General features: G+C 42.6%; 1 protein-coding gene across 4 annotated transcripts in view; it reads left to right on the plus strand.

Annotated features, from left to right (window-relative positions):
- GABA-B-R1 (gamma-aminobutyric acid type B receptor subunit 1) overlaps positions 1-24,940 on the plus strand; it is a 52,645-nt gene that overhangs the window by 11,087 nt on the left and 16,618 nt on the right. For all 4 annotated transcript variants that reach the window (XR_016291061.1, XR_016291062.1, XM_089582863.1 and 1 more), the window contains exons 4-15: positions 1,170-1,271; positions 1,368-1,433; positions 3,500-3,691; positions 8,603-8,860; positions 10,112-10,175; positions 10,291-10,368; positions 11,704-11,854; positions 15,259-15,391; positions 16,192-16,299; positions 18,151-18,370; positions 20,554-20,681; positions 24,300-24,428. Coding sequence is in view for 2 of the 4 variants with exons in the window: in XM_089582863.1 (XP_089438989.1) it covers positions 1,170-1,271; positions 1,368-1,433; positions 3,500-3,691; positions 8,603-8,860; positions 10,112-10,175; positions 10,291-10,368; positions 11,704-11,854; positions 15,259-15,391; positions 16,192-16,299; positions 18,151-18,370; positions 20,554-20,681; positions 24,300-24,428 (1,629 nt within the window). In the remaining 2 variants the exon portion in view is untranslated. The remainder of the gene's footprint in view (positions 1-1,169; positions 1,272-1,367; positions 1,434-3,499; positions 3,692-8,602; positions 8,861-10,111; positions 10,176-10,290; positions 10,369-11,703; positions 11,855-15,258; positions 15,392-16,191; positions 16,300-18,150; positions 18,371-20,553; positions 20,682-24,299; positions 24,429-24,940) is intronic.

Genomic DNA, 24,940 nt, shown 5'->3' on the forward strand with positions numbered 1-24,940 from the left:
TCCAGGGGATGTAAAAAGCATCCGTATCATCCCAAGGTCAAATTGTCGAATGGCCCCCAAACGACTGCCAGAAACTGCATCACAGTGCATTTATTTGTTGAAAACGTGGCCACCGGTCTTCTGCTTTTGAAGTGAAATTTGTAAGGCAACAATTTTCCACATTTCGTTCATCTGTGTTAGTGCGTGCACACTGTCAGGAGTGTCAAAGCATAACTGCTGCAAACTCCGCGACTTCTGTGCAGTGCAACACAGTAGCGGTGGAGCCTCCTCACAAGCAGCGCCGTTGTTTGTGAGGAGGCTCCACTACACAAAGTGGGAGTTGCAAGCGGTGAACATGCAGTTTCAGCACACTAAAAGAACTGCGCAGACAGAAGGAAATGCCTGTCAGCGCTGGAATCACGTCACCTTATAAAAAAATATATTAGCAGCGTGCCAAATGGCATCCGAAATGGCGTGAAGGGGGCTTGGCTGACTGGCTGATTCGCAATCGATAGCTGCCCTAGCTGTAGGCTGCTGGCCAAGCCCAGTAAACAAAACTATACAGGCAGTCTATTTTTCGGCCCAGCGACGACGGCCCTCCAATCTTCGTTGCACCTGCTGTTGCGTGCACGTTACAGGTGCATGCAGAGGCAGTGTAAGGCTGAAAAATGTGGTGACACAGCGTGTCATTTCCCCCCCCCCCCCTCTGCTGCAACATATCCTGATATTGGGCTTTGCTGTGGAACATTGTTCAGTGAAACGTCACATGAAAACCATAACCTAGGGAAAATATTTACATTTCTGCAAGATGCAGCAGAAAAACAGATTCCTTGACATTTTTTGAAAAAAGAAGCATTGATGAATAGACAATGTGCATGTTTTGTGACGTGGATGAATGTCTGGATTGATGATGTGAAAGCTAACAGGTTGGAAAAATTGGTAACCAATGCAAACATAGTTTGAGCATGTAAAAACACATGTAATGTGTGTACCAAAGTTGCTTTTTCAAATTGGATGGAAATGAAAGGTAAGCATGTTTTATTGCCATTTGCAATGTTCGAAACACGAAGGTTCCAGTGACAAGCTCAGAGTCGCAACCCTGGTCATACCTATAATTCTTTGCAAGTGCCATGCCTAAGTATCGCATAGAAGGTGCTGTTCCCCAGAGTTCTGCCTTCTGTCTTTTGCAGACCGGTGAGGATCTAGAGGCACGTTGTAAAGAAGCACACATTGAAATTGTTACCAGGCAAAGCTTTCTGACTGATCCTACTGATGCAGTCAAGAACCTTGTGGTGAGTGCTTTTCTGCCACAGCTTGGAAGTTCACCTGCTCATTGACCTCCTGTATTGCATGAGTAACAAGATTTTCTTTTTCACATCTGATTCCAGAGGCAAGATGCGCGGATCATTGTTGGCATGTTTTATGTTGCTGCAGCACGACGAGTGTTTTGTGAGGTATGTGCAAATTTGCATTCAAAAGGGCATCTTTTATTTTCATTTGATGTAGACAGTGTTGAACAAAGTTGTATTACTATTCTAAATTCAAAATGATTGAACACATTCAACAGTTACCTTCAGGTTTCTTGTGCAGAGGTGAGTAGTCTGGAGTTGTTAAGGCACGAAGTTAGGCCAGTTGGTCTCTAGAGTATATAGATGTGCCTTTGAGCACATAAGAAAAAAAAAAGAAAACACAGGACAGAGAGAGGAACAATTATACATGGAACGAAAGTTCATCCTGTGTATATGTACTTATCATTTTGTCATATTTGTTTATGGGCTGACATGTCCATTTAATCTGGGAAAATGAAAAATAATAAAGAAATAATGTGATAGTCTTGTAGCCATCTAAGTTTTTCATAAACATGTAGAATATAGAACATAGCAGTAGCTACAATGGCTCATTCAGGCACATAACATGTTTCTGGGTCATAATTGATGCCTTATAAAGTTTGGAAAGTTGCCATGTAGGAGTGTAAAAAGCTCAAGGGGAGCTATTAAAATAAATTGTATATCAAACAGGCAGATGTGAATGAGAGCACTTCTAATTGATTGCCACTGAGGATATTTAATGGAATCAATATGTAACCAGTTTCTCATTGAATGCTACTCCTAATTTTTGTTGAAAATGCATATGATCTCAGTTGCACATGCAAGGTAATGCAGAAATGTGAAGAGTGTGCATTGTCATTCATGTAAATTATTTATATTGCTGTTTATGCCTGTGGTATATTGGTTTGCAAAATTCAAATGGAGGTGGCATGAGTTATTAGTTTTAAATGAACTAAAGTGGGGGGCATTTGCACTTGCCCCTTCCTCAAGGGAGAAATTTTGTACTGAGTAGCCACGCTGCCCCCCCCCCCTCCCTCCCTTTGTTTTTTCTATGAAAAAGGTTTTTAAAATTGATTGTTCAGCTTTTAGTGGACAACCCCAGGTGCGAAAGGCACTGCACTTTTATTGAAGGGATATTAAACACAAGTTCAAGTTCATGTAGGCTGATGGATTACCATTTTTAGTTAGACTACTTTCATAAAAACATGGAGCTTTCATAAGCTAGCGAAATATGAACAGTCATTGCCGGGCTGTTTTTACTAGTAACCTATGCTGGTGTTTATGGAGATTTTTTTCTTGTATAGAACAGAAAATAAAGGATTGAATGCCCAGATATTAAGGTAACCTTTCCATCACTACCGATAAAGCATTTTTTATCATGCCAGGAAGATGAAATGGAAGCTAAACGCAGAAAATAAGTTAAGCAAACGCAGAACACTTGACGTTATCATCTACGTCACAAATTTGAACTGAAGTGGCAGAAAAGAAAAAGCATTCCAACTTCAGCTGTAAATTTCTCAGGATTGAAACAGTCTTGCTGGTGAGCAAACTTTAACAGAGTCACAAAAGTCCTGGCCATCAGAATTCATTAGGGACTAAAGCATAGTAGGGCTCTCCTCACTGTGCCTTTAAAGGGCTCCTGATGGTGGTGCCTAGTAGATATGATGCCTTGATGCTAGTCACATCCTTAGAATAAGACGTCATGCATCATCATGTGTTGTGTGTCCATAGTACTTGCCGCTGAAAATTCTTTCCTGCACTGTCCATCTTGTCATGTTTGTATTATTTTTTGAAGTGTAGTCCTGGATTCATGGTTGAATGAATGCAAAGAGTTTTGATGTTGTGGAACTATTATGAAGGTAGTAATAACTGCTGAAAGTGGTCTTGTTTTCGAGAATTCTACAAACTTTTTGAGGTCAAGCTTTCACACCAGCTGTGACCACGTGGTGAAGCTGGACACGTCAGAAGCATGCAAGGTCCAACTGAATGAATTAGACAAAGAGCGTAGCTCTAGTGAAATGTTTTAAATGAGCTTTGTGTTACAATTTGTCAAGTGTATCCCAAGTGCTCCAACAGGATTTTTTTTTTTTTTTCTGCATGAAAGCATCTGTTGTTGGTTTTACAGCTGTTTTCCTCATACCTTTGCATGAAGTTTGCTATAGGAGATTTCTGCCATCATTTCTGGCGTGCAGGCATACAAACAGAATGTGTATGGCAAGCAGTATGTGTGGCTGCTTATTGGATGGTACGAAGATGGCTGGTATACAGTACAGGACAAGGGCCACAACTGCACCACAGAGCAGATGAAGGAGGCTTTGGAAGGGCACTTCACCACTGAGGCCCTCATGCTCAACCAGGGAAACCAGGAAACTATCTCTGGAATGGTACGTGTACCACTAACACATGGAGCAGATCAGATGGTTGGAGCAGAGCTACAAGGTCAGCAGATGGAGCAGGATTTTTTTCTTTACTATAAAGCTAAGCTTGTGGCAGCATTTACTGCAAGCATGTTGGTAGAGTCTTGCTGGCTAGATTTTATCCCCAATTGAGCCTCTGGGCTGGATACTGTTACATGATTCTGTGGCACCTAGTTAAGAATTCGACCTGCAGCTCACCTCCTGCGAGTCTTTTGATGACATTGTTTGATGTCTCTGTATCATGTGATACATGGTTTGCAGCACAGAACTCTGATTCACTAGGTCGTGTGAATGCTGCTCAGGAGAAACAGTTGCCTGTGGCCCAGGTCTGGTTGTTTTGTTTGTTTTTTTCATTTCGGATGCATGGGCAATGTATCAACTCTCTAAACCAACCCGCTAATTGAAATCAAACCAGTGAGTTCAATTTAACCATTAAACTTTATAAAACCAATCCAAACATTTATTGTGTGGTGGGTTACTAGTGGGTCATGTCCCATATGCAAGCTGTGTGGCCACGAATACTAAGTCTTACATTGAATCCGTGGGATAGCTCAGTAAGGTGCAAAGAGCCCCCGAAAAGCACATATGCGAGATCACTATTGCCATCGGTTGGTGGCTCAAAGAAGCTGGTTTTATCAGTGGCTCACTCGTGGCTCACACTACATCCAAAATAATTTAATGGGGGCCTACTGCTAGGCCGCTATGCGCAAGGATTAGTTCTCCGAAAATTGCTGCTGCGGTGAGTGTGTTAATAAAACCTGTTAATTTTAAAAAGTACTAAAACTTGTGCTGTCAAATGAAGGAGCAAAATATCATCTGAGTTTCCCAGTTGCTTTAAAAATTACATGTCTGTGACATAGTGTCCCAGATTAACCTTCTTTTTTTGTGTGCGTGTTTTGCTAGGTCCTCTGCAATCTTAGAATATACAAACGTCGTCTGGTTTCCTTATATGCAAAAAGATGTACATATGCTCGAATCAGTTCAACGAAAAGCAGTTCGCCTTATCTACTACAGATACCGGTGCACTGACTCTCCCACGGAGCTGCTTTCCCGCGCAGGCCTAGACACATTATGAAGTGTGCGTAACACTCCATAGACTCAAGTTTTTATATCAGTTAACTCATAATGCATTCAACATGGATCCTGCTACTTACATTAGTTTTAGCTGTTGTAAAGAAACACTCCACAAGCATGATTTTACGATTAATGAATACTTTTGTGCTAACAACACATATTATTTTTCTTTCGTTCCCCGAGCAGTAAGGAAATGGAACGCCCTAGATAAATCTATAACTGCACAGCATTCCTTAGAAAAATTTATGGAGCTTGTAGCCTCATCAGTTTTGTCATCAAGCCAGACTTGATGACCACCCACAGTCTGTATTGGTTTTATGTTTTTTTTTTTTGCTCACTCAATCATGTACCCAGTGTATGATTGTATTAAGAAATATTTTTAGATGTGTCTGAACACATGTTTTGAAGGCAAGAGTTGGCTATCTTCCGTCTTCTGTTTCTCACTCGATGTGAGTCTGCATATGAATGCTGATTTCTTGTCTTTTAAACCTGATTGCTGGCTTTTGTATTTATTGTGTTGTTAACTTTCATCTTTGTTGTCTATAAATCCACTCCTGTAACAGTCCCAAGAAGGGACTAACAGTATGTTCAAATAAATAAATAATAAATAAATAAAGTCCAGTTCAGGATATCTTGCAATGCATGCTACAATGGTCATGGCTGGAAGGAGTGCACATAATGAACAGGAATTCCACAATATGAATGAGAAGGGCATCAGCAAGAGCTCTGAAAGGCTTAGCCCATATGTGCTTGGTGTCCTTCATGTAGGGCACTGCTTTTTTGTGTTTATGTTGTGTAAAATTTCATGTCCGCTAGCGCAGGTTCAGTAGACTGTGCAAGCATTGCGTTATGTTCATTCAGTTGTGTGTATTGTGGATGTTAATTGAGAAAGAGCTGCCAGTATTTTCTGGAACCAGGGAGCACATTAAACCACATCAACCCCATTGTGATTCCACCAGAAAAATGAATAAGATATGCTTATTGTCGTAAGAAACCTACCGCACATTAGTGGGAAATGAGATTTTAAAGTCGACATCAAATTTTCGAAGCTTTACCGCATGTAATAGGTAGCATGTTTCTGTAGTATCCTATGTTGTAGGATGGCTGGAAAGGCAGTACTGGGGAAAGTATTTTCATCAATAAAAGGATTCTAAATTCTCAAGTGAAATAAAATTTTGTATAGAAATATTTTATTTTTTAATTTTTTCAATTCCTGAAGTTTCGGCATATACTGTGGGTTAAGTATGTTAGCAAGAGAAGTTCTTTTGCTACAGTGTACCATGTGTCTCACCTAAGTTAATGAAGCACTGAAGAAACATTTCACGTGTTTTGTCGAGATCAAAGAGGCATTTTTTGGGGGGGTGGGGAGGTGGGGGGGGGGTTAACTTTAAGTAAAAAGTATTTTATGTCTTTAATTGGCCAAGTACTAATAATAATCAGCCAACAATATGATTACTGCACATTTAAGGAAAGTTTGGCTAAGAAAGGAATGTAGCATCAAATTGAAAGTGAGACAGTGATTAGTGGATATAATGTTATTATCTTATAAATCAAACCTAAATATAGCAAACACAGACATTACGAATTATTGACTGTATCAAACTGTTCCTAAATATTTTTAACAAAGATGTGCAATTCTTACTTTGTATATCTAACACGGTTTGCTGTAAGGAGGATACGTAGAACTGCCGAGTGCCAAGCTGTGCCTGCTGGTATGGCAGACAGCAGGCAGGGGTAATGTGGCAAGCATTTGCATTATGATTCACACTTTATCTCCCACTTGCCAACAGACAGCACCATGGAAGATACATAAGCATAAACAGTTGGTAGCCAGGCGGTCAGCACCCCTTTGTTGTTCTCACATATCCGGTGTAACCCGTGGCATGGGTAGTTGTAGCCTCCCAGCAGCCATCCTGTGCTCATGTCTGCTGTCATGAGGTGATGAAAATGCCAATAGCTTTGTTCTGGAGTCCCATTTTTCATGTGACACTGTGTTAATGTGGGGAAGCCACACTGGAGCTGGCATTTGACTTGCCGCCATTGCGTGCTGGCGGTACGTGCGGGGAAGCCAACCTAACTAGTAGTATTTGGCGCTAGGTTTTTAGAGCGCAGTTCTTTGGCGTCCGTTCCTGGGTTTCGCGTCGTCGTCGGCGTTGTCGTCGGCCTCGTAACCAGCTCCGCCCCCCTTTCATCCCCCCAGCGCTAGCAGCGACCGACTGATACCGCTGGATGCCGCTGACGCCGCTAGAGAGTCAAGATAACGTGACTGCATAGAACACCGTCGCCGCCATGCAGAAAGAGGAGGAAAGGGTCCCCCTCCCCCCCCCCCCCCCCCCCCCTGTTCTTGTGTGGCGGATAGGGTGCTCTTCAGTTGCCGACGCGCCGGTTATTTCACGTAGGCCCCGGCACGTCGACGAATACGTGACCACCTTCCCACGGCTAGACCTGGTTCTTAGCGCTGCGGAAGCGAGGGTATCATATTGTTTGTGTCGGCATCGGCGGCGTTGTCCCTGAAACCAACTCCGCAGCTGGGGTTGACTCACTATCGGCGTCAGCGGCATCAGTCAGTCGCTGCTATCTCTTCCCTCCTCCCTTTATCGTGTTGTCCGCTTGCTGCGCGCGCTTCTGCCCCCATCGTTTGCCGCTGGGTGTACACGCCGCCCCCCTCCCCCCTCTTCCTGCGAAAAATAAAAAAAAAAATTCTGTGATAGCGCATACATGTGTTGCTCGATTTCTTTGCCTCAGTCTATCGAAAAGGTGAAACAGCTTATTTGCTGCGCTCAAATTTCGCATTAGGAAGTAACGTAATCGTCGGTAATTTTTTTCAGCCTTCTCAATTGCCATGAGTGGCTTCAAAACAGCACTAAATTTCGGTGGGCTGTCCTATTCGCCGTCTTTTCACTGACTAAAGTGTGCTTCTCCTGCGCATTTTCTGGCGAAATCTAAATTACCAATTTCAACTATTTTACGGTTTTTAACCTGTTTGCTATCTGACTGTAGCTGATCAGTTTTAACTAGAAGAGTGTCTGGTTTATGGTGATAAAAGGCAATCCTATTTCTTCTGCTGTGGGGAGACACGTTGCTCATTTTTTGATAGTTTCGCGTTAAGCGCCTTGTGTCACAGAAAAGCAGAGTTCATTGTTGGCGCCGTTGGCCGTGAGCGAAACATCGACGAAAAATCCCGAAAGGAGCAACCTATGCAGGTGGGCCACCTAGGTCATGTGAACTTGTGACATCATCGTAACCTGTCCACCACATTGTAAGCACAGTGCCTACCATGGTAGCTGGCAGTTTAATTAATGATTGGTCGCAAGAGGTTGCTTGGGAAGAACAACCTGGGGCTCACATGCCCACCGGTGGCAGCACCTGTCATCGCAGAGCAGTGGCGTATTGCTTAACCGCTGCACCACTGCGCCAGGAATAGTAGGAGGACTCCCAGGAGTCTATGAATGTAAAGTATAGAATGACCAATTCTGCATATATGGGCATTAACCTGTTAACACTCTTGCGTCATACCCTTAAGGCAGGGCTTAAGTATCCCATACAATTTTTTATTTTGCTCTGTTTTTGATTCCTTTGGAGCATGGCCACAATGTGTACGCACAATTACATTCATAATGGCTTTCCTCATCACTTTTCCAAGAAGCTTTTATTATGCAGCAGTAGCATGGGCAGGTACATCGTCCAGTTCTTTTCTCTGTTTTTGGGGTGCTGTCTTGCGTTTTCTGAACAGCAGACATGTCACTGTTGGCTGTTGTTCACATGCTGTGTATCGTTGACCTTTTAATTTTTTTACATGTGCAGAGCTCACAGCAGTTCCTGGAGCGGTACGAGCGTGCGCTGGCAGAACAAAATGGCGGCTTGCAGGGCTACAAGCCTGAAGGGCACCAGGAGGCACCACTGGCCTATGACGCCATCTGGGCCATTGCCCTGGCGCTCAACAAAACCATCAACACATTGCGGGAATACTCCATGAGCATCGAGGACTTCACTTACACTAACCACAAGATTGCAGATGAGATTTGGTCGGCTATGAACGCCACACAGTTTCTTGGCGTCTCGGTGAGCACCTTGGTTTTTGTGTTCTTGATTTCAGTGATGTCACCTGCGCATTTCACGTACAGCTTCTAGTATGCAGTGGTGTCCCACAATGCATCGGTAGTTGAACATGCAGCTGGTGCCATGTTTATTTCCATGTTTGCAGTTTTGCAAGAATCCTATTGTTATTGTGCTGAATTTTCCTTACTAACTCTAGGTACACAAAAACGAGCGGGTAAACTATAACAAAACTCGTGTTTTAGAGCTTTTCTAACACAACCATTATGGGAGTGGGTACTTTGGATGTAAAGCTTTTTATCATCAATAAAATCATCATAAATGATTTAAAATTACAAACAAATCATTTGTCAATCCTATAAACAAACATTTGCTATAGGTTCTCCTTTCTGTCCGCAACAAAATTCCCATGTGCTTGGATTTCATTGCCTGCTAAAACAAGAACCCTGGATGGTCATTATCGATATAGAGCCCTTTACTGCCTGATAACCCACCCTACAATGTAGTCTTGGTGTATAAAAGCCAGTGGTTTTAATCTGATCAATTGTTGTGAACTTTGGAAAGTTTCTTAATTTCACAATCTCAGATGGGCAGCCGGGCACCTTCTATGTTACAAACATTACTTGCTCTTTGATGCCTGCACCACATTTGTCAAAGTAATGCGAAGCCTTTTTTCTTTCATTGCTGGCATTTTGTGAATGAGGTCACCACTTACAGCAGCTAGTTAATCCACTGAAAGCTGACTCAAGTATTTTGCCAATAGTGTTTGTGCCATACTCGCTGCATATTGCAAAACACTGCCTTTGCTCATGCTGCCCAGTTTCAATCTTTGCTTCCTAATTTTAGCATTTTTTAAATTGCTTTGCTTTGTATTTTGAAAACTGATTAATCTTGGCAAACAGATGTTACTATATAAGAAATGTAATGTGATCACCAGCTCAAAATGCTAAAAAAATTTCCTTGTATTGCTCTTTATAGACACCTGAAGGAGCTCAAATCTTGTAGCTTGTGTTGATTATAATCCATAAAGGCAGCATTTCACTCTTGTATCTCTTTCAGTTGTGCTTAACAGAGGTGGTGCATGTTGTTAAATTTGGTGTTAATATCTCCGGTATGGAGGTTTCTTAACTTTTAACTAAGGGGTTTATTTCGAACATTGTTCTGTGCATAACACTTCTGTAGAGCTCTTTAGTGGTTTAGAGTACACAAAGCACTCTCATGAATGATGACAACAATTTCATTCGCTTTTCTTTTTAGGGATTTGTTGCCTTCTCTGCTAAAGGTGATCGCATGGCATGGACACTGATTGAACAGATGACTAGTGAGTAGACATGCTTTGAAGTGGTTTTTATTTGATGAGAGAGCCATTGAATGAAATGCTATGTGACTGCACGTGTTAACTGATTGGTTCCATCTTTACTTTGTTCCATCTTCAGATGGGAACTATGTCAAGATTGGTTACTTTGACACGCAGACTGACAATCTTACTATATTGAACCAAGAAAAATGGGCAGGTAAGCAGACACATCTATGTGGTTGTCCCTGTATTGTGTATTTAAAAGAGTAGAGACAGCCGATTTTTCTTAGTTTGTTTTTGCCTTAGAATAATATATATGACACTGGTAAATGTGGCTCAACGTGTGAAATTCATCCACAGTTGACGAATCCTCTACGATGAAATGTTTTCTCCCATCTAGTTTTGCTTTCAGTTGCCCCAATAGAATGATGGTTGTGACATCGAGGCCACGTGATGGCTTTCAAAAACTGCAATGTTATGGCTGTTTGCTCACTTGCTGGGATTCCTGTTTCTGGAGCAGGCTAGTGTAAGAGTGGGAGCGAAGTAAAACTACAGAGCAAGCATTATATTGCAGTTTCTTTATCAGTTGATATCATATCTACTTGTGATATCGCAACCACTGTTAAACTTCTGAAACCAGAACTGAACCTACGTGGCAGAGGAAATTTGGTCTTAAATTATTTACTGAGGGCAGCCGAATTCTACGTAGTGATCCATGCTTACTAATATCTTACACATCATTCCAAGCTAAAAGCACAATTCCAAAAAATTTGGTGTTCTCTACCCTTTAAAGGCCTGCACAAACATTACCTTCATCAAACTGCATACCGTATAATTTCGTGTAAGGGCCACACCTGTGTATGGGCCGCACCTTCAGAATTCACTCCTGAATATAAAAAATTAACAAGTGTGGTCCTTACATAAGTTTATGCGGCAGCTGCTTAGTGCTTCTTTGTGGAGCCCAAGCAGTTCACTTTTTATGTTATTTAGTACTGCACCCATTAGCAGTTCAAAGCATTGGTGTCAAGAACAAAGGGGTATAAACTGTTTATTAGCTACTAAAGATGTGAAATTATTATCCTGAAAGAGTGTTAGTGAGGGATGTGCAAATAAATCAGTATTGAACGGTGATTAAATAATTTTGTTAATGCATCTCTTCTAATAATTGTAGCCAGAATTAGTTGTTGGGGAAAGAAAATGAGCTTAGAATACCTTCGCCAGGTTAAACTTGCTGGAGCCAAATTTGTTGGTATCCTCATATTTTGTTGGTTACATGTAGAAATAGCAGATGTGTGCTTCTATGTATAAAGGTGATGGGGTTTTGACTGTGGGAGACCTGCACCCAGTTAGCTAAAGTTGAATAAAGGATGCGTTGCAGAGGTCCATTCTGGTCTAGTTGATGCAGACTGGAGTCTAAAGAGTGCGGTGTGAGGAACATGGGTAAAGACACACAGTGTACAGGACAAGCATGACCTGTTGTACCCGTGCTGTGGAAAACAAAAGGATGATGACCGTCGGCAGCAAGACTCACTATGTTTTGTGTCATGGGCAGATGGAAAGCCACCACAAGACCGGACCATTATTGTCCGGGTGCACCGCAAAGTATCACTGAGCCTCTTCGCTGGAATGTGTGCTGTGGCCTTCATCGGAGTTGTCTGGGCTGTTGGCTTGCTCATATTCAACTGGATATTCAGGCACTCCAGGTGAAATCACAGTACATGCGTTTTTTTTCTTTTCTCTTACTGTCAGTTCTTTATACAGTAGAACCCCACTGTTATGTTCCCGGCTGCCGTATTTTCCTGGCTGTTACGTTTTCGTGAGTCATTCCCGTCCAAGCTCCTATAGAAACCCATGCAATAGAGACTCGGCTGTTAGGTCGCAACTGTGATAACGTTCCCACATGCATCATCGTGAATGACACTTCGTGTTAGTGGTTCACCTTGCGCCATCATTTTTACAGCTATTTAGCGTACACAGAACGGCAGTGGGGCCAAAGCAGAACTTAGACTCCGTCGGTGCTCAGCTGCCACCATGTCGTGTTTGACAGCTTCCGGCGTGTTACACCCACTCCGACACTGAGCACAGTTGGCGGCGATGTGACTCTTGTTACAGCTGTTAGTGTACTAGCTCCATTGCCGCTGCGGCATGGGCATGAATGGCCGAAGGTGCGAAAACAAAGTAATGCCGCGGTAAACTCCACTTAGTCAGCGGTTCATGACATACAGTTGTTCAGGTTGGCCCCGAAGCATGTTTCTGTCATCCGCGTTTTCCCTGTCACCTGAAGCTTAAAAGTGCAATTTCTAGGTTCCAGTAGACGAGGACTCAGTAGGATTGAAGCATCTGCCATGAAAATATTGCAGAAATGCGTATGCGTGCCTAAACTTCGCCTGCTCCATGCACCCGCCTTCTTCGCTGCTGCCTCCTTTCTGCCGACAGCTGTTCAGGTAGACGGAGAGTTATTGCAGGGCATCTAGAGCTTTCTGTGCATGTGAACGATCGCGAGAGTCATGAAGCCTGGCAACTTCCACAGAGGCATATGTTCCCCTTACTAAAAGTAAAACAAAAAGAGAAAAAACAGCAGGCAACAATCAACGGGGTTTTTTTCGCGCTTGCTTCCCAGCTACTACGTTTCCCAGCTGGTATGTTTTTTTTTTCCACGGTCCCATGAAAAACGTAACAGCAGGGTTCTACTATGCTGGTATTGCTGCTGTAATATACAGCGTGTTCCACATTTGAACACGTGCGGTAGAATGCTGCTCACAGCTAAACCGGTGAATTGTTCGAGCTCAAATTTCACACAGAAATGGTATTTGGTCGGCAGAATTGCTTTATACCAGATTTGTTTGGAGTACTTGCCTGAATCAGTAAGAAAAAGTCGGATATTTGCATCGTCTGCAGCAACGACGAAACGAAAAAGGCTGCTTTCTCAGCGATTGCACCGGTGGCACCATCTCGTTTCTCAGCCATAGAGATTCGGCGTAGGAGGCGAGGGAGTGTTTTGCGGGCAGTTTGAAGATGCTGTACCACGAAAGTCTTCACACTTAGTGCAGTTTTGGCCTAACTAAACTTTTTGTGATCACTGATAAAGCAGTTGCTGAAGAGTCTTCAAACCTCCCGCAAAAGACCCCTCTCCTTTACCTAATCTCCACAGTCGACCAACGAGATGGCTCCACCAGTGGAATCGCTGAGAGAGCGGCTTGTTTCATTTCGTTGTCGCCATAGACAATGCGAACAACTGGCTTTTTCTTATTGATTCAGGCAAGCGCCCCGAAGAAATGTGGTATAAAACAACTGTGCCGGCCAAATGTCATTTCTGTGCAAAATGGTCTCGAACAGTTCACTGGTATAGCTGTGAGGTGCATTCTATGGCCCATGTTTAATTACAGAACAGTTTGTGTACCAGGTGACTTTTTTTAATTTTTACAGATTTTTATTTTTAAAAACTGTGAAAGATATAATATCAGTGCAGTCTGTTCAGATGTACCCTACAGCGGTGCGGACTTGTACATGATAGAGCTCAGATGAAAGACGATTAGTGAACTAAAATCAATTAATAAACTTTATAAATTGGCGCTGCCACATGTGCTATAATCGCCAAAGTCACGTTAACTTCTTCTGCATCATAAAACGCTAAAAATGCATTTGCGTTTGCTGCAGTAGAAAAGTGAAAAATGCCATTTACCAGTGCACCACACAGGGAAGCTGACTTTATGAGCTTTCGAAGGTGCATTTTTTAACTATGATATTTTAAACCACAGTGCCGATTCAGAAAATTTAAAAAACTGGGCTCTCTTTTAATGCTGACAGCCTCTGATTTCACAATATACTCTCCCCCTAAAACCAAAAATTAATAAGTTTATTAGTTAATTTCACTTAACTAATCATCTTTTAATTGAGCTTTGTCACTTACATAATGTCGACCTTGCTGTACAATCCAGCTGTACAGACCGCACCAGTATTTCATTCATTGTTTTTAAAATAAAATATTTGTCAATATTTTAAAAAATCACCCGGTATACTTTCTGTCGTTCTGCCTAGTGTTGCTTTCTCCTTTTTGTGTGTGTTTTCTTGGGGCCTGTTCCTGTGCCCCACAGTTACACTGAAAAGGACAAGTGTCTGATGTGCCCATTTTTGATGCCTTTTTGTGACGCTCTGTTAAAATGCAATGGCACTTTGTTGCCTTAATGTCCATTATAAGTCTCGTAATGTTCGCTGCACTATGAAATGGCTGCTTGTTCCCAGTATTTGTGAGAAATTGAATTGGTTGGTTTTTATGTTCTACACTCAGGCTGTGGGGCACATCATAGTGAAGGATTCTGGATTAATTTTGGCAATCTGGGGTTTTTTGATATGCTTTGAAATTTTCATAAGCATTATGGCCTATGCTTACTTGGATGAGGAAGTCCGAGGGCATTAATATTTGTGCCCTTAATATTGAGAAAGGGGAGTTAGTAAAGTGATATGGCAGCCAAACAGGGTCTTTCAAATTAATATAAAATGTTGTGTTTGTTAAGAGTAAGACGTCCGAAGGGTTTTTTTCTTTTTTTTTTCAAGGAAAATTGTCATAGGAGGTCTTGAAAGTTCTCAAGTAAACTGCTTTTCTTGAAAGAGAAAGGGAGAAGCTGCAGCATTGTGACAAGCAGGGACAGGTTGAGAAAATAGTGGCAGAGAAAACCATTAGTGGTTATAGTTGTTTCCGTGGTGCTGCTTCTTCCTTCTTATTTTCAAATAAGCAGCTAACTCAAGAAATTTCATTCTCTGACTTTGTACCTCCTTGATAACTAACACTGCATGAACAGGCATTAGGCACCTCGATCCTCTTCTCATCAGTGAAAACCCTTTGCACCATGTCTCCTTAATTCATTCCCCACCTCTCTTCCCACCTGAGAGGATGTGAGGCTCAACTTTCTTGTCTCATTGCCATCATTTAGTGTAGCCAGTTTCAGTTGCAATGAAGACCAACCACTCAGGCTCCTCTCTTGTTCATTTCTAGTTGCTTTATGTCAACTCAATGTTTGCACCGGTGAAGACCACCTCGAATAGTGCTGTGTGTGCTGTGTCCAGCACTGCCACTCTGCCGTGCTCACACGATTACATGTGCATGCAGGTACATACAGCTCTCGCATCCCATGTGCAATAACATCATGCTTATCGGCATCATCCTCTGCCTGGTGTGTGTCTGCCTGCTTGGCCTGGACGGGCAGTTTGTCAGCGAGTTTAGATATGCACACATCTGCCAGGTATGACCACTGCTGTGCTATTGCCTGACTACTTCTTAGTTGCTTTCTTTCTGAGTGCAGCACTAAACCCCAAAATGTTTTTGCAGCATTTGACAATGTAAGAGTGTTATGCATAATGAACATACCTCAGGATGTGCGGGCAGGTATGTTGCATAATTGCTAGCAAAGGGAAACCTTGTAACTGCCACTTCTGCCATTTTTTTACAGTTTTGAGTCGTAGAAATCTAATATATTTACTTTGTAGTAGTGAGACCATTATTGTAATGCGAAGCTCTGCTCCAGCCTTAGGGAGCAGTCTTTTTTTTTTCGAGGGGAGGTCCTCAATACTGCAATTGAGCAACGGCTTACACTGCCTCTTCCATCCTCTCATCGTTGCTTCTTCGTACTAGTCACTTCATACTTAGTGCTCTTTCGACTGTCTATGAAACGTTATTGTGAAAATTGAAAGACATAAAATCGAGCAACATTTTATCAAACTAGGTGATTTTAATGGGGAGTGTTTACTGTGCTTCCAAGCTGTTTCGTCTAGCCCTCACAGCGATTCAGTTGTAATGCGAGGAGCGATATTTCACTGAAGTCCTCATTGATTCTTTTACAGCACACTTGTAATGTTATGTGCAAACAGGTTAGACTATATTTCAAGTGTTTGTACACTACAGCTAAATTTTATACCGCAAATGAAACATGAAGGAAGCAAGTCGGAATCAATTAACTTTTTCCCAGGCCTCAAGAACTAGAAAACTATAGTGGCAGTTGTGACATAATAGAGAGTTGTGCACCGTGAATGCTGGTCATTGCAGGCTCGGTCGTGGTTCCTGGCCATTGGGTTCACATTGTCGTTTGGTGCAATGTTCTCTAAGATATGGAGAGTGCACCGCCTCACGACAAAGTCCAAGTCCGAAAGCAAGGTAGGTTCCTGCGGGTTGAAGCGTTGTGCTTTGTCAAAAGCACCATAATCAGCTCTCTAGTTTTTTTACCTGAAGAAACTGCAGTGATTACTAGAACAGAACAGTGATTACTAGAAAAGAACTTGTTTGTCAAAACATTAAAGTTAAAATGCAGATATCCAGGGAAAACCCCATAGATTTCTGTGCAGCCATAGTTTTTTCCTGTATATATTGTTACGCCACATAGCAGCTTTCTGAGGAAGAAGACGAGGGAGGCGCGTGCAGACTGCTCTGGGCTCTCTGGGAAAGTTGAGGCTCAGCGTGTTCCTTCTTTGCAAGAGTATCTCCGAAGGTCTTCGTGATTTCTTCAACAAACCGGCTCCAGGTCATGAGAGTTTCGTCGTGGTTGTCAAACCAAGTCAGAGCCGTGCCAGCAAGGAAGAAAACAATGTTGTACAGGCGGGTGGTAGAGTTCCAACGGTTGTACTTGCTGCACCTTTCATAATGTCAGAGCCATTCTTCAACGTCCTCTTCGGTCTCACCGTGGAATGTACGCGGTTCTCGCTGATGGGGCAAGGTCATCTCTTCTTCAGCTCGCTGTTCCTGGGTCTGCGTCGCTTGCGTGGTAGCCATTGAAAGGAACTCTTTAAGGTGTTAAAGGTGGCAAATGTGCTGTACAGCAGCTGCGACGGGGTACTGGCGAATCCCGGATGTTACCCAGCACCTAGCACCAAGTGTAGCAGATGAAATGGTTTTAATACAGATGAGAGCTCGACGGATCAAAACTGGCTGCAAATGGCTCACAGCTTAGATCAGTCTGCGTGCACCTCCTTCCTCTTCTTCCTTGAACTCCTCAGTAAGCCGCTATGTGGCGTAACAATATGCATGTGTGTGTGTGTGCGTGTGTGTGTGTGTGTGTGTGTGTGTGTGTGTGTGTGTGTGTGTGTGTGTGTGTGTGTGTGTGTGTGTGTGTGTGTGTGTGTGTGTGTGTGTGTGTGTGTGTGTGTGTGTGTGTGTGTGTGTGTGTGTGTGTGTGTGTGTGTGTGTGTGTGTGTGTGTGTGTGTGTGTGTGTGTGTAATTCGGCCATTGACTGCTGGAGTTCGTGTGTTTAGGTGCGTCATTTTCTGAGACTGGTGCATACTCAAGCTTTTGCTCTTTGTTAATCAATTTGTGTGGCTATTACCGGGAGTATCATGCTGCAGAAGTGCAGAATATACTTGAGCTTGCACAAGAATCTTTTCGAGTTAGTAAAAATTGTTTGCCTACAAATTTAAAATTTAGAAGGCAGCCAGCACTTATATATCTTGCTTTGGTTTGTTTGTTTTAGGTGCAGTTGAGGGTGCCTCCTTCTTTCGAATTAATTTTGTGTTATCATCCTCTGATGCTTTTACGCGCCTTTTATATTCATGAGTATGTCCGCTTACAACACTGAATCGCAAACGCATAACCATTGGAATCTCTTATTCGCTTGCTAGGCCTTCATGAATTGATGCTTTGTTGTGCAAGTGCACATCACAGTGTCAATTTCCCATTTCAATTCCCACTCATCTCTGATGATGTTATTGTGGTTTCCTGTAGGTCTGGCTGTTTTACCCTCCTCAGGTGCATGCACTTCAAAATCGTAATAAGATAATGACCTTTTAGTGCTGCCAGCAATTTCTGCTTGGAGAGGGCATCTCAGTAAAAGTGCAAAAATGTCTGCTGTGACTGCAGTGGACAAGTTTGATGCCTCCGCTCCTTGAACATTTAGGGGCCATGCTCACTCACCTGCTGTCACCTTTGCACTCCCTTGGGGAGAACACTTATTTGCTTTAGTGCTTGGATGCAGGCTTTTTTCCCCCACATGTGTGCCTGTCTTCCCTGTGCTGCAGGGCCTGTCATTCCAGCGCGTGGAGAGCTGGAAGCTGTACGGGATGGTTGGTGGCCTGGTGTTGGTGGATGCGGTGATCCTCTCCGCCTGGCAGCTGGTGGACCCTATGCAGCGCCACCTGGAGGTCTTTCCCCTTGAGCTACCCGCCCTCTCCGATGAGGATGTCCGCATCGAGCCCGCCCTCGAGCACTGCGAGTCACGCAATCATGCCATCTGGCTTGGTGGGCTATTTTTCCTGTTGTGCCACATTGGCTATAAATGCCTGTGGTGGTGGGGATCATTCCACGCGAAGCGTGCCAGACTGCAAAAGCGACCACCTCCGATTCTGTTGAAAAAATTGGGTAGTTGGTAAGTATTTTTCTCGAAAAATGCTCACGTGAAGGCTCTTTGAACTTTCCGTAAAGAAGCAAAAGTTTGTTGGAGTTCAAAATTTTAAAATCAAATGTGAAACAAGATGCAATAGCGAATCTTATTGTAAAATTTTTAACTTGTGTTGTTCTTTAATCTGATATTGTTAATGAAACCATGCTAGAATTTTTCGCGTTTTCTTGGTTCGGTAAAAAGCAAGAAATGTGGCATTTTAAGAATTTTTTTTTACACAAACGTCGTTAGCATTTTAGCCGCAATAATTTTTTACGGCTTTCACCTATTGCTATAGCTTATACTAAAAATAAATTGAAAGTGTTAAACAGGATACATTTTAAGATAATTACTTTTAAAGTTCGCAGAAAGTGACTTTCCCCTGAGATTCGGACGCAAATTAAGAATCAAGGCCCTCCAGATAAAAATATGTGAGATGGCTCATAATACGTACCAACTTCAATGCTTGCAATCTAGAAATTTTAATTTGAGTAAATTATGTTTGACACGAGAAAAAAATTTTTGAAGTCCACAGCCAGCCTCCTCGATAGATACTGCCAAACTGTCTTCACTGCCTTCACTATCATGTTCAATATGAACTGCTTTGCACAAGATGTGATAGGGGCTTAGTTAGGGAGCCAGTGCAAGCACAATGTTGCTGGAAATCGTTGCAGTTAGCTGCCAACGCAAACAACAAAGTACACAATGCTTGTGTAACTGGAGTGCTTTTTGATATCTGGCTTTGATTTAGCATAAAGTGGAAACCTTAGTTGGTTCCCATTGGATGCGTTGCAAGCTATATTGAGTGCAATAGTATGTACCGCCGCCTATTTTTATGGCACTAATATGCACTGTAGCTATCTGCCAAGAGATAATGTGCTGTCACATTTTATGCGTTCATATTGAGCAGGATGGTAATACGTGTTCTACAGTGAAGACATAGTTCGGTAATATCTACCGAGGAGGCCAGCTGCGGGCTTCAATTTTTTTCTTCTTAAAACAAACTAAATTTACTCGAAATAGAATTGCTAGATTGCAAGCATCAAAGTTGGTGCACATTATGAGCCATCCCACATATCTTTAACTGGAGGGCCTTGATCCTTAATTCACGTCTGAATCTCAGACAAAAGTCACTTTTTGCAATCTTTGGCAGTAGTTTTCTTAACAAGTACTTTGTTTACCAATTTTAATTTATTTTTTGCATAAGCTACTGCAGTGAGTGAAAGCAGGAAAAAATTATTGACGCTGAAATGTTAATGACATTCATGTAAAATATTTCTTAAAACGCTGCATTTCTTGCACAGCTTAATTAACAAAGTCAGTTTAAAGACCAATGCAAGCTAAATATTCTAAAATAGGACTTATTATTGCATCCTGTTTCGCATTTGATTTTGAAATTACTAATTTTTAACTCCAACCAACTTTTGCTTCTTCGCGGAAACTTCAAAGAGTGCTCACATGAGCAAAAAGTTTTTTTTTAGAGAAAAATATTTTGTTTAAACTCTGTTCACATAATCGCCAACGTGCCTAATTTTTTTTTTCAGAAGAATCAGCAGTGGTCGCTTTTGCGGTCTGGGATGTGTCGTGTGGATTGATCAGTGTGTCAGCGGGTTGGGCCCTTTGTTTTCTTCTGTCTTCAGTTGTGTCTCCGCTAGGCTTAGAAGGAGGAACTAGAGCCAGTCACATTTCTTGAAAGTGCTGTTCCTACGCAGAAGGATCACACTGAAGCATAATTGCAGAATCAAATACGGTAGCCTATTGGCCTACTCTAGCAAATTTTTCAAGCGCACATATTCATCATTGTGCACTGTATTGGTTAAGATACTCCGGTTGCTATGAGCAAAACAGAAAGCCATCTCAATTGGTGCTTGCCACACATAAGATGCTGTAGCTAGGGGATATACTGGCATGTTGAAGCGACTGGACAGTGGCTTGTTGATTCCACATCAAGAAAAGCACCCATACTTAAATGTTTCAGTTGAGCAGACCAAGCTGAGAAAAACTTTTATTTCATCCCTTCTCCCTTTCTCTTCCCTGGCCACAGGCGTGATGTACAGCTATAAGGGCTTGTTGCTCATATTTGGCATCTTCCTTGCATATGAGACGCGGAGTGTCAAGATCAAGCAGCTCAACGACTCTCGCCTCGTTGGCATGAGCATATACAACGTTGTGGTAAGTATCCAAAATTTCCTGCTGTCGAAGTTCAATGTGGAATCCTTTAAGTGCTGCTCTGACCACTAATAACGTAGCTACTGCTTATAGCCAGGGCTGTCTGTAATGCAGCTTTTCGTGATTATCTGCTTTCTTTTGTATAATGAATGTTATGGCATGTCACTGTAAATGGAGCTATCCATATAGAACCCTGTTGATACGTTTCATTAAAAAAATGTGTTGAGGGGTTGGGGGAGGGATGGTGAGATTGGAAGGGGTAATATCCGGGGAAATGTATTATTGAAACCGCTTAATTTGCAAAATGAAACTATTGAATGAGGTACAAAGGGACTCATTGACAATTTCACTTCATGCATATGTGAGTTAGCGTTTCTTCACGCAAGCTCTGAACAGCTCCTTTTCTAGTGCTTGCAGAATCCAGTGTGCATTTGTGTTGTCCTTAGTGCAGAAGAAACTTCGCAACGCATCCAGTCCGTCGAAGGCATTGGCACAAGTAGCCGGAATCTTTCTTTATCATTGTTTTTTTTTGTTGTTGTTGTTGGTGGTGGTGGTGGTGGTGCTGGTGGTGCTTTGCTTTCTTGCACCGATGCACTGGGGGGAAGCCGCCACTGCAACTCGCTGTCGCAGCGTTCTTGCTCTTCATGTGGCATTCCTCAGGCCCACTCATATGTAAGCGTATCGTAGTTCACAGACGCCTCGCTGCTTGCCATTAGCGCTGGGAATAAAGTGCTGCATCTCTCCTCTTCATGTCGCATCCCCGCGGGAATGGCCTATTCGTATGTTGGCATTTTTTTTTTTTTAATGCTTTGCCCCTTTGCACTCTTGCACTGTAGGGAAGTCACCTGCCACTACATTTCAGCTCATGCCGAATGTCCCAGATTTGGTCCACTCACATGTTTATGCATGTGCTGTTGATTACTGAATGTATTACAGCCATGGTAATACTCACTGGGGGGCTAGTTGGTAGATGGTTTCGTAAAGAGACAAAGCTCAAAAAAGGCAGCACACAAGGAAGAGAGGCAATCATGTTTGCAGCCTGGTTATATCAAATTATTTTTATTATTGTTATTATTATATCATTCGAAACACTCCTTTAAAAATACCATGCATGAGGGGCTCTTGCGATCATTTTTGCATGCAAAAACAGGTTGGCTGCACGGTTTTGGCTGCTGTAAAACTGCGTGATGCAGTTTAACAGCGCAAGGTGAACGTGTGGTGTGCTTGAAGGTTGTCTTCAATCTCTTGTACTCATATTCCATACCACATTGCTCTCATGCAGTGAAGTCAACCTGATTGACTGAAGCCCAGCGGCAGCCTTCGTCTCACTTGCTTCGATGTGGAAGGCATTGCGGAAACTAATTGCACCTTAATTTTAATGCGAGATTCTGCTATTTATAGTGTACTCGTAGCAGGATTAGACCTCTTATGATAGGCATTGGCTAGTTTCAAAGCACCGGCTGCTGCAGCTTTGATGCAAACCAGATTAGGCCTAGTAATTCCTAGTGAGCGATGTGCTATTAGCATGGCAGCGGGAGGCACATCGCTGCAAAATGTGCGTCACTAGCTTGGGTGCAATGTATTTCTAGGTTACACATAATCTTACCTATTGCCATTTTTATATATCAAACTATCTCGCGATCCCCTTCAAGTTCGAAATATCCGGGATCTACTGTATACAAACAGAATTTGTCGAAATTTTAAATGTAGTAGCCAGAATATTATGTTATTTGGGATCGTATTAACTGGAAGAAAAATAGTGCAACTCTCTGGAACACTTATATTGCCTGCGATTTTGAGCGCATGAACCGGGAACGTATCAGCGAGGTTCTTCGGTAGTGGCAAAGGCTGCTCATGTGAACTTTGCTAGCCATTTGGCCACCCGCTATATGTGGGACATCAGACTTCGTGTGATGTAGCAAAAAAAAAATTTTTGAAGTGAAATTTCTTGTACCTTTGATGTGTTGGGTTTTGTTGCATTGAAAAGCTTGTAACAATGCTTCTCTCACATGTGGGAAACAAGATAGCCATTAAGACTTGCATGGGGCCTAGTCAGGACATGCTTGGAGCTTGAAGAAGCATGAATACAGATGCGCTTCTGGCATTTGTTCATGGTCTGTCTTTTTATTCATAGTGTCTACATTTATGCTAATATGGACCAAATACCCGTGGCAAGCTCGGCTGCCATGGAGTGCTTGCACCTAGCATGTCTCAAACTCCTTTACCCTGATGATAACATGAAACTAGAAATGGTGCGATATAAGTATCTGCATAGGCGTAGACATATCACATTGAACAGGTTATTTTTCAGCAGTTCAACTACTCACATCATCCAGCCTATTTGTTCCGAACTTCTGGTTTATTTGAACTGGTGTTGTTGTCCTGCCAACATCAATTTTATTAAAAAAGTGCGCCATTAGTACAGTTCTGTTTAATTTGAACAAATCTTTGGCCCCTTTGAGTTCAAGTTATCGAGAGTACAGACTGTACTGGGAGGTTATGAGTAGGGCCCGGAAATTTAGGCACTAAAGAACCCTGAAATAGGCAGGCACCTAGGCTCTAAAAAATATTGAAATATTCTTTCTAAAGCACAAAATAGGCACTTTGAATAATACTCCTTATTCATAAGTACAAGATTTGTAAGTCAAGCACAGAGCATACGCAGTCCTCAACTGAAGCAATAAAGCGCATTCTCAGGTTTTCGAACTTGAAGCTGCTTCGGTTTTTGCTAAGCATAACTTTGTACTTTAAAAGATCCTTTTGACATCACATGAACTTAGTGGCGTGAACCTAAATCATGAGTGTTGATAAAGGCTTAGGCCTTCAGGTGATGTGGCCTTATCGTCTCCACGTAGGAAGTCTCTGATTTGGGAAATTGTTTCTAGGCATCTATTTTTTTCTACCAATTGTTGCATCTTCGTAGAAGCAGTAGTGCCCTTTCCTTCCACTCCCCGAAGTGCTGCTGGTACTTCTGCCACTACCTTCAATGATTCATCTATTGAGTATCCAGCCTTTTCCAACTTTGTCATCCTTTCCGTCAATGTCGAGAAGTTTGCACTAATGTATTTCAGGTCTCTTTCAATACACGCCACTTGCTGCACTTCGAGATAAACACTTCATTACACTACGTTCAGGTTACAATTCGAGAAAAACGTTCGGCGAGATCCGCACCTTTTGTGCGTGCATCGGCGCGCGTCTCTCACCATACATAGACAGATGTCTCAAAATTGAAAAACGGCACCGAGGACCGAAGTGCCGTATTTAGGCATTGATAGGCAAAAAATGCGGTTAAATAGGTAGTATTTCCTAAAAAATGACAAAAAGGCAGGCAAGTGCAAACATCCCCCGTTTAGGCATTCATAGGCATGTTTAGGCAAATGCCTAAATTTCCGGGCCCTAGTTATGAGACATGCTTGGTGTGCATGCTGCATGGGCTGGGCCATATCTCTGGACTTTTTACGGTACTCTGTGCCGCAAACACGTAGCTGCTACCTCTAGCTGCAGCAGTGGCCTACAGTTACTGTTTTATATTATGTGTGAGATGTGTGTAAATGGAAAGGTGAGAGGTTTGAATTGATAGACAACATGCTTTCTTCCATCTCCCAACATCGCCGTGACCAGGTGCTGTGTCTGATCACGGCACCAGTCACACTGGTGATTGGCAGCCAACAGGACGCCACCTTTGCGTTTGTCGCCCTGGCCATCATCTTCTGCAGTTTTCTCTCCATGGCACTCATCTTTGTACCCAAGGTACGAGGTTCCTGCTCTCTGTAGTTCTCAGTCGAACACTGAACACAACAGCATAATGTGCAGTAACAAACTAATTTCTACACTGCATATGTGTGGCTTGATTCAGGCTGTTAGGTGGTAGCTTTTGTCTTCTGGGTTGCTTCCAGCTTATAGTGTTGCATAACAGAGCCACTGTACTACAACTGGAACTGCTCAGTTCTTAGTCAACTTTGATGGGAGTGGTGTACAAAGGAGAGGGAGCTGGAAAGTGGACCAGACAGCAGAGTGAAGAGTCTCAGCATGACTGCTCCTCTTGCACATTCCAGGTTAAAATTCTGCTTTTCATCGGAGACCATGTGCAGGCTTTATGGCTGATAACACGGTACTATTATTATTTGGGGCAGGAATTTCTTTATTGTCAGGCATACTTCGCAGCTGTGGCTTGTGGAGGTAATACAGCTACGAATATAGCTCTTTTTTTCTCCTTTCTGCCTTGTTTCATGAACTATAAGGTCACATTACTTCAAGCGGAT

The sequence above is a fragment of the Amblyomma mixtum genome, chromosome 3, assembly GCF_055824585.1.
Source record: "Amblyomma mixtum isolate Tamu chromosome 3, ASM5582458v1, whole genome shotgun sequence".
Classification (NCBI taxonomy): Eukaryota; Metazoa; Arthropoda; class Arachnida; order Ixodida; family Ixodidae; genus Amblyomma; species Amblyomma mixtum.